General features: G+C 36.5%; 1 protein-coding gene and 10 non-coding genes across 11 annotated transcripts; 8 read left to right on the forward strand and 3 right to left on the reverse strand.

Annotated features, from left to right (window-relative positions):
* Positions 1 to 4854: 4854 nt before the first annotated feature.
* Positions 4855 to 4972, reverse strand: LOC115443895. Its single transcript, XR_003938676.2, has one exon. It is a non-coding gene; the product is annotated as a 5S ribosomal RNA (ribosomal RNA).
* A 73-nt stretch (positions 4973 to 5045) lies between these two features.
* Positions 5046 to 5164, reverse strand: LOC119190357. Its single transcript, XR_005112873.1, has one exon. It is a non-coding gene; the product is annotated as a 5S ribosomal RNA (ribosomal RNA).
* A 1058-nt stretch (positions 5165 to 6222) lies between these two features.
* LOC115443902 lies at positions 6223 to 6341 on the reverse strand. The gene has a single exon (XR_003938677.2). It is a non-coding gene; the product is annotated as a 5S ribosomal RNA (ribosomal RNA).
* A 974-nt stretch (positions 6342 to 7315) lies between these two features.
* LOC115443862 lies at positions 7316 to 7434 on the forward strand. The gene has a single exon (XR_003938666.2). It is a non-coding gene; the product is annotated as a 5S ribosomal RNA (ribosomal RNA).
* A 72-nt stretch (positions 7435 to 7506) lies between these two features.
* On the forward strand, positions 7507 to 7625 carry LOC119190358. Its single transcript, XR_005112874.1, has one exon. It is a non-coding gene; the product is annotated as a 5S ribosomal RNA (ribosomal RNA).
* Positions 7626 to 7697: 72 nt separating this feature from the next.
* LOC119190359 lies at positions 7698 to 7816 on the forward strand. Its single transcript, XR_005112875.1, has one exon. It is a non-coding gene; the product is annotated as a 5S ribosomal RNA (ribosomal RNA).
* Positions 7817 to 7888: 72 nt separating this feature from the next.
* On the forward strand, positions 7889 to 8007 carry LOC119190368. Its single transcript, XR_005112882.1, has one exon. It is a non-coding gene; the product is annotated as a 5S ribosomal RNA (ribosomal RNA).
* A 73-nt stretch (positions 8008 to 8080) lies between these two features.
* LOC119190360 lies at positions 8081 to 8199 on the forward strand. Its single transcript, XR_005112876.1, has one exon. It is a non-coding gene; the product is annotated as a 5S ribosomal RNA (ribosomal RNA).
* A 72-nt stretch (positions 8200 to 8271) lies between these two features.
* LOC115443906 lies at positions 8272 to 8390 on the forward strand. Its single transcript, XR_003938678.2, has one exon. It is a non-coding gene; the product is annotated as a 5S ribosomal RNA (ribosomal RNA).
* A 73-nt stretch (positions 8391 to 8463) lies between these two features.
* Positions 8464 to 8582, forward strand: LOC115443946. The gene has a single exon (XR_003938690.2). It is a non-coding gene; the product is annotated as a 5S ribosomal RNA (ribosomal RNA).
* Positions 8583 to 11549: 2967 nt separating this feature from the next.
* On the forward strand, positions 11550 to 13646 carry LOC115443764 (transcription factor sox-2-like). The gene has a single exon (XM_030169322.2). The coding sequence runs from the start codon at positions 11757 to 11759 to the stop codon at positions 12414 to 12416; it is 660 nt and encodes a 219-aa protein (XP_030025182.2). The 5' UTR covers positions 11550 to 11756; the 3' UTR covers positions 12417 to 13646.
* The last annotated feature ends 1866 nt before the right edge of the window (positions 13647 to 15512 follow it).

Consider the following 15512-nt stretch of genomic DNA (forward strand, 5'->3'; position numbering starts at 1 on the left):
TTTCCTTCTAACATAAACATGTCTAAACTTAAAATTTTAAAAATAATCAGTATTATTTTGAACATAGGTCCCTAAAACACTCCAACAAATATTAATAACGCACACTATACACAAACAATAATTAATACGTTCTAAATTATTAAAAAAATTCGCGCCAATGGCTCAACATGAAGCTGCAAATTCTCGAGTTACCCTGAAGTACACATACACGCACGCACACATGTATTTTTACGTCACTTCCAAAAGATTAGACAAAGACACCGCGCTGCGTGTGAAAGAGACAACAATATCGCGAGGGAAGCTATGCGCGGCCGGGTTCACTTCGAACACTATGAGGCGCGAGCACTGCGCGCGAGTTACGATTTAACGAATTGATACTATGTATCGTATTCGTTGAAGTATTGATTTAATTGAATAAGTATAAGATGACTTGTTTGAGTATACTATTATTATTCTAGTTATATTTGTTATGTTTTTCTTTTATTATTTTTAATTAATTTACAAAAGGTAACCCGGTAGGAATCGGCTTGTATGGACGCTTCGCCACTGCAAGCTTCTATGTTATCGTTGATGTGCAAATTTAAATATTTATATCACATAATTTGAAGTATTTATCAGTGAATACTTTAAATATTCCCGAAAGATAAATAATGGAGGAATCTTTAATTATTGTCTTTTCTAATTTTTAGCAACGTGAAATTTTTTAATCTGTGTTCTGCAACAAATTACAAATTAATATAGAACCTTGTAATAGTGAACCAGCGATATAACAAAAACTTATACTAAATATTCCTATCCTATTCCTATTGTTTTCCTGCACATGTCACGTCAAAGAAACGTTTTGGATGTTGATATAACATTTCCAAATTAATTTAGTTCTAAGCCTTGATAAAAATAATACTATACAAAATCATATTTCATACACTTCTTTATTGTATTAAAAATCATTGTTGGTACAAGCCAACATTGGAGCCAAGTTTGTAATTGGTTCAAACGTTAACAAAGCGGGCAAACACGGAGCAGTTTGTAAATCATCTGATGATAACCGCGGGAGCATTTAAGCCGCCATATTTATGAAAATAATGCGGCATAATGCTATAATAGAAAATACAAAAAGGCGCCAACCCTCGCGCGGTAAGGCAACCCTCTGTGGAGACATTTATACGTCACGACATTTTAGCATAGAAAAATCGGTCCGATATAATTTTACTTCTTTACTATCATAAAATAATACTCAAAATACCAGTCCTGTAATATATACTGTCCCGGTACTGGGCACGGGCCTGCTCCACTACTGAGGGATTAGGCCTTAGTAAAATCGCACATGATTAAAAAACTTATAGCTAGGATATTGATAAAGGTCACAGAAACACGTTTGATGCAGCCCTCTTTTGAAAGGTCTGCCTGAGAATTTTTAGGGTGAGCCTTTGTTCAGCAGTGGAATTCTCTGTATGAATTTTGGCTGCCGAATTTGAAGCAAAACGTTTTATTATTTTCTGTAATTACCAAAAGTCGATGTTGCATTCGATAGTTTGTTACTTTGCAAATGTGGATTGAAAAGTCAATCGGTTTTATACACTTGCGTCATTGTAATTTTAAAGGTGTGAAATGTAAACAAATCGTGAAGTTTAAATGGTGTTATAATCTTAACTTATTGTTATTGCGACGTTTAAGCCTTAGTTTTATGTGCTGGGCGTTTGGCGCTGTCCGTCGCTATCTGTTACTATTTACATACATCACGCTTTGTGCACGGGTGTGTGGACAGCGAATAGAAGTGTGTGATGGTGTTTTTATTATTGCAATTGGCTATAAATGGTGATAGAATTAAACTGTTTGAGGTTTGTTTTTTAATTAAATTTGCGGGTTAAAATATCAGATTTTTAATGAATAAAAATGTTTTAGTGCTCGTCAGAATACTTTGTGATGAGCATTTGGGTTCGAATTAATACTGGCATAAGATTAGTTAATACCTAGAGAATCGTCGTCACCGGGTAGTCAATGTATCACGTATAGGCTATATTAAGTCTTGAACAACGTACTTAAATGATGGGAAATATAATGAGCATATAACATTACCAAGTGCTAATTAACAATTTAAAAATCAAATTAATAATTCACACATTTTTTTTAAATTATGTCATATTTCGTAGAAGTATTTTGCGGACGGATGTACAAAAAAATATATTCTTGTATTAAATAAATACTAAAATAGCTTTCATTTGTTTCTCATTCATGAAAATTCAGTGTACATGACGTAGAAATCAAATAGACACGATTTGTAAAGTTTAAGATTGCTTCAGTAGCATATTGTGCTACGGTACGACTGCAGTGCTTAGGTCTTAGGTTCGATCTCTTGGTCGGGTAAAGTGATGTTTTTTTAGTGAGTCTGGAATTTGTGCCCAATGTGATTGTTCAGACCAATCACTTGCCGCAGGTTATTGTACACATTTTTAATTATAGTTCTAGTAACACGCCAATAGATGGCGCCAGGAAAAAATTGTATCGCGATATGGTTTACTCTACGAGGAACCTATAAGACCTTTTCGAATTATTATACGATATATACCTCGCCTACGTACTGTGTAAATAATTAATAAAAATTCTAAGTTCGTGAAAGTGTGTTGTTCTCATTACGGATCCAGACCTGTACAATGCTTCCTATCACATCATGGGGCGGAATACGCTCGGTTGAAGGTGGGTGTTTCAGTTGCGCCTCTGTCTACTGCTTCTGGGTTAGTATGCATGAGTGTGTACTGAAGTTTAATTGTGTAATACATTATTAAAAACGAGATTTTCTCTTATATTCGTCTCCGTCGTGCGAGAAACTCTTCTTGTGTAAATCAGGCTTTTCGCACAAACAAATAATACGAAAGAATATAAAGAAGTGGAACGTTATTTCTTCGCTCTGTGTGCCGCCAAAACGAATTGCTACACAGTGGGCTAACTGTCCGCGATTGATCTTAAGATGTGTCTCGGTAATTGATGATTATTTGATTTTATTCCTTTGTAATTTGATTTTTTTTTTAAATTATGATTTAACTTGTGTATTAAAAATTATACTACGTTTACAAGGGTTAGCAATTTCTCAGTTTATTTATTTATTTTTATTAGATATACCATTATATAATACATACAGTACATTTTTTTATACAAAGGTATCCAGTATAAGAGCGTATGATTGATTACCTTTTGAAAGTATCTACAGCATACAGCTTTGAGTCTTAGCACACTGTAGTAATGTATATAGCTTTAGAAGCGGACATATTTTTTATGGAAATAAGTAGACCTTCAAACCAATTTCATAACGAAAATCGGCTAATTTAGTGTGGCTATTATATTTTTTATTATACCCGGTTAATTAATATTATTTTCTTAATTTGGTATATAGGTACAATACTGCGAAGAAAAACATATCAGCTAATAATTATTACACTTCGATTATTAATATGTAGGGACCAATATTATCAGGACTTGTTTTTTACGCTAGGCAGCGACTGAGTATGGCCTTGACATTGTGTACATTCATAACAACGGTAACTATATGCTATTAGATGGCCTCGTTTACATTCATAGACAAAAATACATAGGGAGCATTAGCTCTACGTGACTCGGTGTAATCAAACTTTGATAAAAAAATACAATAAAATCCGAAGATATAGAATTTGAAATCTTTGGTACCTCACGTGGTGTGTACTTGTCTCTCGCCGCTCTTTTATGTCGCTATTGATATGATATTTTTATTTCCTCCGCGGGTTCAATACAGCGCCAAGGCTTTGTGCCTCTGTAAGAATGTTTACATCAAACACCGCCTATCTATTGTGCGGAGTGTAATAAAAACGCAAGTTTTGAAGTGAGGTAATGATAAAGTCTATAGACTAGAGAGAGTATACCACTTAAAATAATATATCTGCTTCTGATCGCTGCATCTATTCCTTTTTTATACGAGTAGAGAAAAATGACCCTTATGAACTTGATTATAAGGGGACTGGAGTCCAATAGAATGTCGACTGACGAGAGACGATTACCTCTCGATAATCGACACAATTGTGCCGGCCTGTTGGAATCGGATACACAGATTATTTCCGAAACGCGACACATTTACGTTGGCCACTATGGCCGGTTTAACACCTTGTGTTAGTTTTGGCGGTTATAAAATATATCCTTCCACCAGGAAATTCAGTTTTAATCGGTTTATTTACTTATTAGCAATGTATTTCGTACACCTTGCGTTTTGCTTTGTCTCAATAGTCCCACCGCAGTTAGGCAGCTACAAAGACATTTATATAGCAGAGAGAACACCAGAATGTGAGGAATATTAATCGCACTTTTATACTTCTTGATTAAATTGCGTTTATAGCATAAGCAGGGAGTATATTGTGGCTCTGTTTTTGCTGTAACATGGGTAGATAAAAACATAAAGCAATGTTTAGAGAATCAGATGAATCAGACAATATTAATGATAGATGATGAACCAATGAGGAAATCTGCACTTTATAGCAGTTGTAAAGACCTCTTGATTTTGAGGGTAAGCTTCATTAAATATCTGTGATAATGGCGTATGTTTGGATTATTAATTTAGTATACTAAGGACTGATAAAGGTTAATTTATTTTCCTCAGAAAGTGAGTGTAGATTGTTTTATATCAGCTCCAGAAGGCAGTACCTGGTAATAGAAATAGTATGGTATTGGAGATGTAAGTACGAAATAAACGAACAAAATGTAACAACATTCAGTGACGAAAATAATAATACAGTGGTAGTTATTATGAAAAGGCCGTTCTGTTTAAATGACTAAATATGTATCAATTTGAATTATTATAACCTGATGATACTTCCGTTAAAAGTGTCACCAAAAAGCCAACGTCACGCGGTGTTCCCAGGCGGTCACCCATCCAAGTACTGACGCGCCCGACGTTGCTTGACTTCGGTGATTGGACGAGAACCGGTGTTTTCAACGTGGTATGGACGTTGGCGAATAGCAAGCCATAGCGAGTGTTCTACATCATACTGTGACGTCATAATACACGATACTACAATAAAACAAAAAGCCAACATCACGCGGTGTTCCCAGGCGGTCACCCATCCAAGTACTGACCGCGCCCGACGTTGCTTGACTTCGGTGATCGGACGAGAACCGGTGTTTTCAACGTGGTATGGACGTTGGCGAATAGCAAGCCATAGCGAGTGTTCTACATCATACTGTGACGTCATAATCTATATATATAAAAATCAATTGCTGTTCGTTAGTCTCGCTAAAACTCGAGAACGGCTGAACGGATTTATCTTATCTTGGTCTTGAATTATTCGTGGAGGTCTAGGGAAGATTTAAAAGGTGAGAAAAATTCGAATAATTGCCGGGAAAATCCTCAAAACAGCATTTTTCTATTTCCCATACAAACGTTTTCTAACTAATACGTAGAGTCAATTTGAGCTTTATTGCTATTGTATAAAGTTCACTGTTGTCTAAGCAATGTAGGTGTGTTCCTAACATCAAAGCAGTGTGCGTTGGAGCACAGAATATAATAATGTAATGTCGCGTTCTGAAACTCAACAAAAGTGATATCGCGGACCCGACTAAATTGAACAGTCGCAAAATTTAATATATCATTAGTTATTTGGTTGGCTTCACGATATTATTTCTTTTGTTATACTTTAAAATGCATGTTTTCGTTATGGACAATTTTTGAGCTACTTTTGCATATCTATACTTATAATAAATTTGTAGAGAGGTCAATTCTGTACATGAAATATATTTCCAAAATAACTGGGGGTGATTAGGGATCGATACTGATGCCAAAAATGCAATTAGTAAAATTTTTGTCTGTCTGTCTGTATAACCGTTATAGAAACAAAAACTACTCGACGGATTTTAACTTAACTTGGTACAATTATTTTTCATACTCCTGAGCTGGTTATAGTATACTTTTCATCACGCTACAATTAATAGGAGCATAGCAGTGATGGAAAATGTTGGGAAAACGGGAGAAGTTACTCCATTTTTAAGCTCCCGTCATTTCGTGTGCAACCTTAATGGTTAAAAGTTCCTTCGATTTCACCAGGATCCCATCATCAGACCCTGACCGGACAATCGGACCACCTGCATACCACCATAAATTAAAAAAACATCCCGACAAATTGAGCACCTTCTCCATTTTTGAAATCTGAAATCCACGCGGGCGAAGCTGCGGGCGGAAGCTAGTACATGATAAAACAACAAACAAAAAGCCAACATCACGCGGTGTTCCCAGGCGGTCACCCATCCAAGTACTGACCGCGCCCGACGTTGCTTGACTTCGGTGATCGGACGAGAACCGGTGTTTTCAACTTGGTATGGACGTTGGCGAGTGATAAGACATAGCAAGTGTTTTTTAACATTATTATAATAATTTAGAATGAGAATTAATTTTACTAAGTCATAAAAAATATTATTTGCATTAATCGTAACTTGGCATAAAAAATCGATTCGAAATAATTATCCTTAGTTATTATTATACCTTAGAACTCCGAGAAAGTGCGGTCCGAAGCTATATAAATTTCACGCAGCAAATACCCCTCCTCATATTCATGCCAAATTGTACATACATCGGTTGTCGTAAATTTTAATACGTATGCTTATACTTACTAATTTTGACAGTTTTTTTTTATATAAGCAAAAGGTTAATAATTCAACAAATATTAGTTCCTTCGTTATAGTTGGTAAATCAATGAGTAGAGTTTGAATTTTTAAGTTTACTTATAAAAAAAGAAAGAAAGGATAATTGATTGTTGCGGTATATGTGATAGATATAAAAAAACAAAGAATTTTAACATATTACATATCCAAAGTGATAACTATGTGGCAATCTCAGCATTATGAAAACCAAAACACACCACTAGTTATCAGTGGCCACTCCGCCACCTATAAAGTAACGTACGGACTCGAAATCACAGAACACACATACAATTCAGGTGAGCTGTGACACATAGCTTTCGTTTACCAAAAGTTGTATCGTGTGAATTCATGCGTGTTTGGTTGACAAAGGTGACTCTACAAAAACTTTGATAATGTAAGCGGTAGCTTATGATTCTAATGCGAAACTTAGTAGAAATATTTGGATGATTATGTAAGACAAATACAAAGTCGGTGATGTTCTTTAGAGCATTTTGTACATTTATTACTGACTCTTCGGGTGTTACAAATAATTTAGCGTAAAGGATTTTTTCACACGAAGGTGACCGCCTGGAAACACCGCGTGAGGTTGACTTTTTGTTTATTTTAATATCATGGATTATGACGTCATAGTATGATATAGAAAACTCTGTATGTCTTGCCATTCGCCAACGTCCATACCACGTTGAAAACACCGGTTCTCGTCCGATCACCGAAGTCAAGCAACGTCGGGCGCGGTCAGTACTTGGATGGGTGACCGCCTGGGAACACCGCGTGATATTGGCTTTTTGTTTGTTGTTTTATCATGTATTATGACGTCACAGTATGATGTAGAACACTCGCTATAGCTTGCTATTCGCCAACGTCCATACCACGTTGAAAACACCGGTTCTCGTCCGATCACCGAAGTCAAGCAACGTCGGGCGCGGTCAGTACTTGGATGGGTGACCGCCTGGGAACACCGCGTGATGTTGGCTTTTTGTTTGTTGTTTTATCATGTATTATGACGTCACAGTATGATGTAGAACACTCGCTATGGCTTGCTATTCGCCAACGTCCATACCACGTTGAAAACACCGGTTCTCGTCCGATCACCGAAGTCAAGCAACGTCGGGCGCGGTCAGTACTTGGATGGGTGACCGCCTGGGAACACCGCGTGATGTTGGCTTTTTGTTTGTTGTTTTATCATGTATTATGACGTCACAGTATGATGTAGAACACTCGCTATGGCTTGCTATTCGCCAACGTCCATACCACGTTGAAAACACCGGTTCTCGTCCGATCACCGAAGTCAAGCAACGTCGGGCGCGGCCAGTACTTGGATGGGTGACCGCCTGGGAACACCGCGTGATGTTGGCTTTTTGTTTTATTGTAGTATCGTGTATTATGACGTCACAGTATGATGTAGAACACTCGCTATGGCTTGCTATTCGCCAACGTCCATACCACGTTGAAAACACCGGTTCTCGTCCGATCACCGAAGTCAAGCAACGTCGGGCGCGGTCAGTACTTGGATGGGTGACCGCCTGGGAACACCGCGTGATGTTGGCTTTTTGTTTGTTGTTTTATCATGTATTATGACGTCACAGTATGATGTAGAACACTCGCTATGGCTTGCTATTCGCCAACGTCCATACCACGTTGAAAACACCGGTTCTCGTCCGATCACCGAAGTCAAGCAACGTCGGGCGCGGTCAGTACTTGGATGGGTGACCGCCTGGGAACACCGCGTGATGTTCGTGTATTTTGTTGATTTTATCATGTATTATGACGTCACAGTATGATGTAGAACACTCTCGCTATGGCTTGCTATTCGCCAACGTCCATACCACGTTGAAAACACCGGTTCTCGTCCGATCACCGAAGTCAAGCAACGTCGGGCGTGGTCAGTACTTGGATGGGTGACCGCCTGGGAACACCGCGTGATGTTGGCTTTTTGCTTATTTTAGTTTAAATTAAATTAATTATAATTGCCTTTTCTCTCTTATCATTTTATTAATTTTAAAGAGACTTTCATATTCTAGTTTGCAAACTAGTTAAATTTTATTATTTTAAGGTAAAATCCTGTTTATAAAACTAACAGACCACTACAATAGTACCGTTTGTAAGTTTTTTTCACCTTAATTATAGATAGAGGTTTTCTTTACAGTATTTTAAGGTCGTCAAGAAAATATCTACCACCATTTTACTTTTATAGTGTAATATTGTTATTAATTCCTTAGATTCTATAGTTTTAAAAGTTAAAAAGGAGTATGGAAGTAAGCACTCATAATACTCTATAGCCGTGAAAATGAAATACTTTTACGAATGTAGAGTCATCTTGCGAGAGAATCAAATTTATTAAAAACTGGTACAGCGGCATCTCTTTTGTAATAATTATTTTGGTTGAAAAGGAGCTCTACACAAAGTAGAGTACTAATAATACAAACTCACTTGGTAGTTCTTCTTAACTCCAAAAGATGGCGCTGATATACTTTAAAATTAAAATAATGTAAGGTGTATAATTTTTGTATTATTTACCAATTAGTTTTATTTGTCATATTATTTGTATATAATAAAAATAAACAACTTATTTCTATTTATATTTTTAATCACTTGAATTACTATTAGTTCGATACCATAGATGGCGTTAGTAGTCTCCATTTTTCCTACATTTGAAATACACACAAAAGAAAGGAAAAGGGTATTAGTACCATATAGTTCTTAATAAGTCTGTACAGATTTATGATTATGAAAGTGGTATGAGTTGCCACTCTAAATTATTTAAACTCTACCGTCGAACTTAATCTGCTTTTTCCGTTAATTAATATCAATATGTTACTAGGCTTAATTATTTTTAATATTTTACCACATTAGTATTCTAACTCACTGTCGTTATTAGTTTCTTTAAGACGTCTTTGAATATAGACAAAACACTAGAATAGATGTAGAGTCCCATCGTAGAGTTTTCTATTTTAAGTTCCATTAGAGCAATGGTATCAAAGTTTTAACATCCAATATGAAAATGTAAGATGCAGAATGCTTTTCACTCATCTTGTAGAAATAACTTAAATTGTGTTTTTTCGTTCACCTAACGTCAAAGAAGAATTGGCCAATCACATTAGAGAAATACACAAATATATCGACCTGGGAATCGTACAGGGTCTTTTTTATTCGGGTACAGCAAAGCAACTCCACTGCACCTGATTGTAACTGGAGTGGGGTCCAATAGAATGTCGACTGACGAGAGATGATTACTCCTCAACAGTCGATATAATTATGCCGGCCTGGTGAAACTGGATATACACATCTGATCCCGGAACGCGACACACGTACGTGGGCCATTATGGCGGGTTTTAACACCTTATGCACGGTGGTCGCTATTCTAGCGGATATAAATATCCTACCAAGAAGTCTCTCAGTCCACAGCCTGTACCGCATCCAGTAATAACACGTATTGCTAAGACCCTTAGATTAATTTTCAACATCATTCATTGACAACAGCGTCGAATGCAATTGCCAAACAACGGCTCACGCGAGCATTGTTGGTCACAATAAAACTTAGGAGTGGTCTAATCCCTCAACGGATTTCAATGTATTGTGCAACGTTTCCTAGGCGCGCCGGTATTGGGTCAGCAGTCAATAAGCGACAGAATCCTGACTTATGCATACAAAGCTTTGTATTGATAGTGCTAGAACAGAATTATTCTATATAGGCGAAGTAAACACTATCGCTTTTTGTATCAGCTACTTTTCGACAACCGAGATGTCCTTTGATTTGCAAGTCAAGTAATTAGTTTATATAAAACTTTCTGAATTCTAAACACTTGTTCATTCTTTTCTGGAAGCCATCTCATGTCCGTCTTTATCAAATTCTTATTGTCTTCTTTTACAGCCACTTGCATTATAGAATTCTTGTGCTATTTTAAGTGTTTATAATTTGCGTAGATCACAAAATATCACTGCTATTGCTATAAAAATTGATTAGAGAGACTGATTGCTAGATGAAAAACGTCGATAATAATAACTAATATCTATCTGCTAATAAGATTACATCCAATTCTTTTCAATAAAAAACTGAGAGTACAGTCTTTCAAGCCCCCTCTGGAAGACGATCGGAAGGGCTCAGTTAGTCCAGATTGGTCTAACAACCCACATTGTCCAATAACCGCGGTAGGCCTGCACCCGAGACTGGACATTCGAAGGCAACTGCAGATTCTGAATAGCTAAATGTTATTTTGGAGGGCAGGTCATGGCATCTTTTGGCTCCAAAGGCAGCCCACCTGATAGAAAGTTTACCTTTGTACCAAATTTCATTCCAATCAATTTAGTTGTTTCTGCGTTTATTTTTAACAAACATATAACCATTCAAACATTTACACAATTTTTGGCATTTATAATATTAGTAGGTTAAGATAAGAAGTAAAATATGATTAATCTTTTTCTTGAAGATAATAGTACTTTGTTAATATCAGGAAGCTGGTGAACCATTCAACAAAAGTAACAATACTGGCACACTAGACTTGACAGTTTACATGTTGTGGAGGTCAGCTTTAGTACATCCCTACTTTAGCTGAACACCGAACATAAACCCAATAAAACCGAAGAGCAAGACAAAAGCGAACAGACAACGCAATTATCACATAATTATCACGTTTACGGTCACATTCGCAACAGTAGCATTTCTGTGTCCAACTATACCATTTGATCTTTTAATGGAGCGTCGCGAGGCGCGCCACACAAAACATACAAGAGTATCATTTGACAATTTGTGAGCAATCAGTGCATTGTCGCCGCTCTTTATTCAGACGCAGATAATACGTGGAAAATTGTCATTCGCATTGTGCTCGGACTATTGTTGGACTAATAACGGTATTCAGGGTTTAGAGTTGCTCTCGGATCTGGTCAGTCGATCCCGGCGCGTTGGAACGTGTGTTTCGAACGATTTGGTTGCGATGCGGATGACACATGCCAAAAGGATGCAGATTAAGTGAATAAATTGGAGGCAAAAGTTGGAGCAAGGTTTAGGGAAAACTTTATTGAAATGTGTCAAAATGAAATAGTTAACAGAACCCTGTGAAATATAGAAGAAGATTTTGAAAACAATTCACTGAATGAAGCAAATATAAATGGCTTACCAAATAGAGATACCGAGCAAACCACAAGCGAAATTATCGAGGCATTCCAACCCATACCACATTAAGCGGCCTATGAATGCGTTCATGGTGTGGTCTCGGCTGCAGAGGAAGAAAATATCGATGTTAAACCCGAAACTACACAACTCGGAGATATCGAAGCGATTAGGTTTGGAATGGAAGAGCCTGGATGAGTCGGAGAAACGACCATTCATCGACGAAGCGAAGCGATTGCGGATCAAACACATGCAGGACTATCCAGATTATAAATATAGACCGAGAAGGAAAAACAGAGTTGATACTACCAACTTCTCGAGCCAACCAGCATACACGAGAGATACTTTCATCGAAGTCGAGCCAAGAGCTGAATCCTCATATCAAATACCTCTTAGTTATTCCGATCATCAGTTCATGTACAATAATATGATAACGTACACAGTTCCTTCAATCCCACAGTCAGGGTACGTTCAGGTCCCCAAGGAGGAGTCCCTGCCAAGTCTGGATTTAAGACCCCTGCCCTCAATAGAGAGCATATCTCCACGACCGTTTGCGGTGGTAAACCAGCAAATGATGGTGAAGGCGTATCAAGACCTGCATTATGTCCCTGGTGATGTTGCGAGGATATCGTATCACTATCCTTTTGGTGTTCAGTAATAAGCGGAAGATCTGTTTATAATTTAAAAAATATGTGCAGTTTTTTATGTCACTTTATGTTAATTATTGAAGGAGACTTTTGTGTCGGATATGGCTGGATATAGATGAATGAATACACAATGAAGAGAAACAGAAAGAAATTAAAACATTTTCAATTATCTTTAAGGTCATTCAGTTCCTAACAAAGAAATGATTTCAAAACAGGGTTTCTTTATTTATTTAAGAAAGATTTACAGACAAATAACTTTATTAGAAATTAAGCACAAATATAGTTCTTACTTACAAATCTTCATCTATAATTTACCATATAGTAATGCTTGAGGGTTCCTAATGAGAATATTTATGTCACATTTATTGGATAATTTTTGTAGTTAATTTGATTGATCTAAATAATTTTAGTAGAGATTCATTGTCATATTTTATTGTACATAGTGGTGCGAATAATAAAACACGTTGTAATTCCTTTACTAGTTATAACGGGTGGCAAAATTATTTTCTTAGATTCCATATTATTTCTTCTTATAATAAACACGAAATCGTCTATTTTCAAAAACAGACATAATAAGTATAGTAAACTTATATTTTAGACCGAAATATCATACACTAGTTACAATAATGGAAAAAAATAAATAATGTAATCTTATAACTTAGATATGATTGTTATAACCAATTCTAAAATGTGATAAAATAACCCGAAAGCGGGATGTAGTGAACTAAATGTTTATTCGTAGAAAAAGCTTTAACTATAGTTAAGATATTACTAAGGTCTGGTTGTTGCTTAGCGTTAAAGGGTTCGTAAGGTTAATTCAATTTTTTTTTGTTTGTTAATTTTTATTTCACGGGATTGTAATCAAAGTTACCATATTTTGACCAATGATTGTTGGGTTTTGAGATTGATTTCTAAGACAGTTATTCTATGTTTTCGATTCAATATATGTTCCACGTTACCTGAATTTGAAACATGTCCCCAATATGGCGATAGGCTTCATGGATGTCCGTTCGACGAACTGTGAATGAAAAGTCATGGTTCGTTGAGCTATTTTTAGTTGAGCCTCTGCTTAACCCTTCGGAGTTAAAGGCGTGAACTTATGTAAGTTATTGCCAACAATTGTTATGATGTGTAATATTCTTACGAACACTAACGATTAAAATGGTTTGAAATACCACAAAGAGTTACCCATTGTTGTAGTCTTTTATATAAATATTAAAATATGTTAATTGTAAATAATATCGACAGCAATTAATCACTTTTATGTTATTACCTATTTTATAAGTTTATAAATCGTTTGTGAATTTAAATAAATATTTTCTGTAGGTTTTATAATTACTTTCTTTTCTTTTACCAAAACATCAACCTGCTTATTTAACAAAAGTTGGATCGGGAGGCATTAGATTTGAATTTCAAGTAGGGCAAGAAATCAAACAACTAACAAATAAAGTGATTCCTTCCTAACCGAATTTTGGCCACAGCGGCCAATCTCAACGGAGATCAGCCAAGTGCGCTTGAGATATTATAGTACACAAGTGTGTGCGCAATACACATGTACACTCTGTTCCTTCACTCTCATAGTCCGGTGAGACGGCATTCCGACATGACCGGAGAGAGATTAGGCGCAGGACCAACGACTTCACGTATTTTCCGAAGCACGGGAGGTCACACCTCCAACTTCCTGACTCCGAACTACGATTATTTTTTTAAAGATGGAAAAACCTAGTCACAATTATTTTGGCCCGACCAAGAATTCGAACCGAGAACCTCAACGCGATAGTCGTACTCGTACCGTGTATAATTACAACTGCGCCATCGAGGCTGCCGACCAAACAAAGTATATCGCAGTAGAAGTATATTATAATCAGCATATTTCAGCAAACCTGAAAGGTCTTAATTCGATCCCACTCCGATCCCCAAAAACATTTCCCTCCAGTCATTTCCTTATCACGTTGCATCGAAAAGGGCTGTCTGTCGAATGTTTGAATAAAAATAATGTGCGCGCGGTGACGCGGCGGTTTAACAGATTGATGGGGACACTGTAATTGATTTTCATGTTTACTAGAAGGGGTGACGTTTATATTTCACGTTAGTTGGATTAGTAATAGGTATTGTGGTTGGAAATATCCTACTGATATAAATGCGAAAGTTTGTGAGGATAGTAGAGATGTATGGATGTTTGTTCTTCTTTCACGAAAAAACTACTGAACGGATTTGGATGAAACTTTACAGTAATATTGATTATACATCAGAATAACACATAGGCTACAATTTATAATGATTTTGTGTAATTTGGTGTATATAACGATACATATCAAGTAAGTCGGAAAAAAAATTATCCCGGAAAACTCCATCACGCGAGCAAAATCTAGTGATTCTGATATATAGGCCATGAATGTGAGGTTTTATTTATACGGATACAGTATGATCGCACTGCATCTGATGGTAACTGGAGTTCGGTCCAACAGAGTGTCGACTGATGAGAAAAGATTACCCCTCGACACAATTATGCCGGCCTTTTGGAACTGGATATACACAGACCGATCCCGGAATGTGACACTTACGTAGGCTACTGTGACGGGTTTTAACTGTATCACTATTTTTAACACTATGGTTGTTGCGAACCGGGTGGATGTAAAATATATCCTACCACCAGCATCAGGTAGAGATGGAACTAATATATTCATGGTTTGATAGATATTGTTGCCTTATTTCTATCGTCTTAAGACATAAAATTTTGTCCAATAAATATATGTTGTTTTTTATTTATTTACCACAATTTTTAGATTTCCAATCGATATAAGTTGTCGTTATGTCGAAAAACCACACTATCCAATTTCGTTTTGCTTAATTTTAAGTTAATCACAATGATAATGAAATTAGTTATTTCTGCAGATCTGACTGACTTCTTATTCTTCTTCGTATTCTTTATAAGATAGACAAGAAGATGCATCCTAGGCGCTTACAGCCGTGTTTGTCTGTTTGCACCTTTAGAATTACAACCGGTAATTACACGAAAGTTGATGTTGTATTCGATAGTTTGTCATTTTTCAAATGTGGATTATAAAGGCAATTTAACGGGTTTTTGCACATGCGTCATGGTAATT

Source organism: Manduca sexta, chromosome 23 (assembly GCF_014839805.1).
Source record: "Manduca sexta isolate Smith_Timp_Sample1 chromosome 23, JHU_Msex_v1.0, whole genome shotgun sequence".
Taxonomy (NCBI): Eukaryota; Metazoa; Arthropoda; class Insecta; order Lepidoptera; family Sphingidae; genus Manduca; species Manduca sexta.

Excerpts from the sequence above, each read along its gene's own strand:
- LOC115443764 (XM_030169322.2), top strand. The coding sequence starts at position 11,757 with ATGGCTTACCAAATAGAGATACCGAGCAAACCACAAGCGAAATTATCG.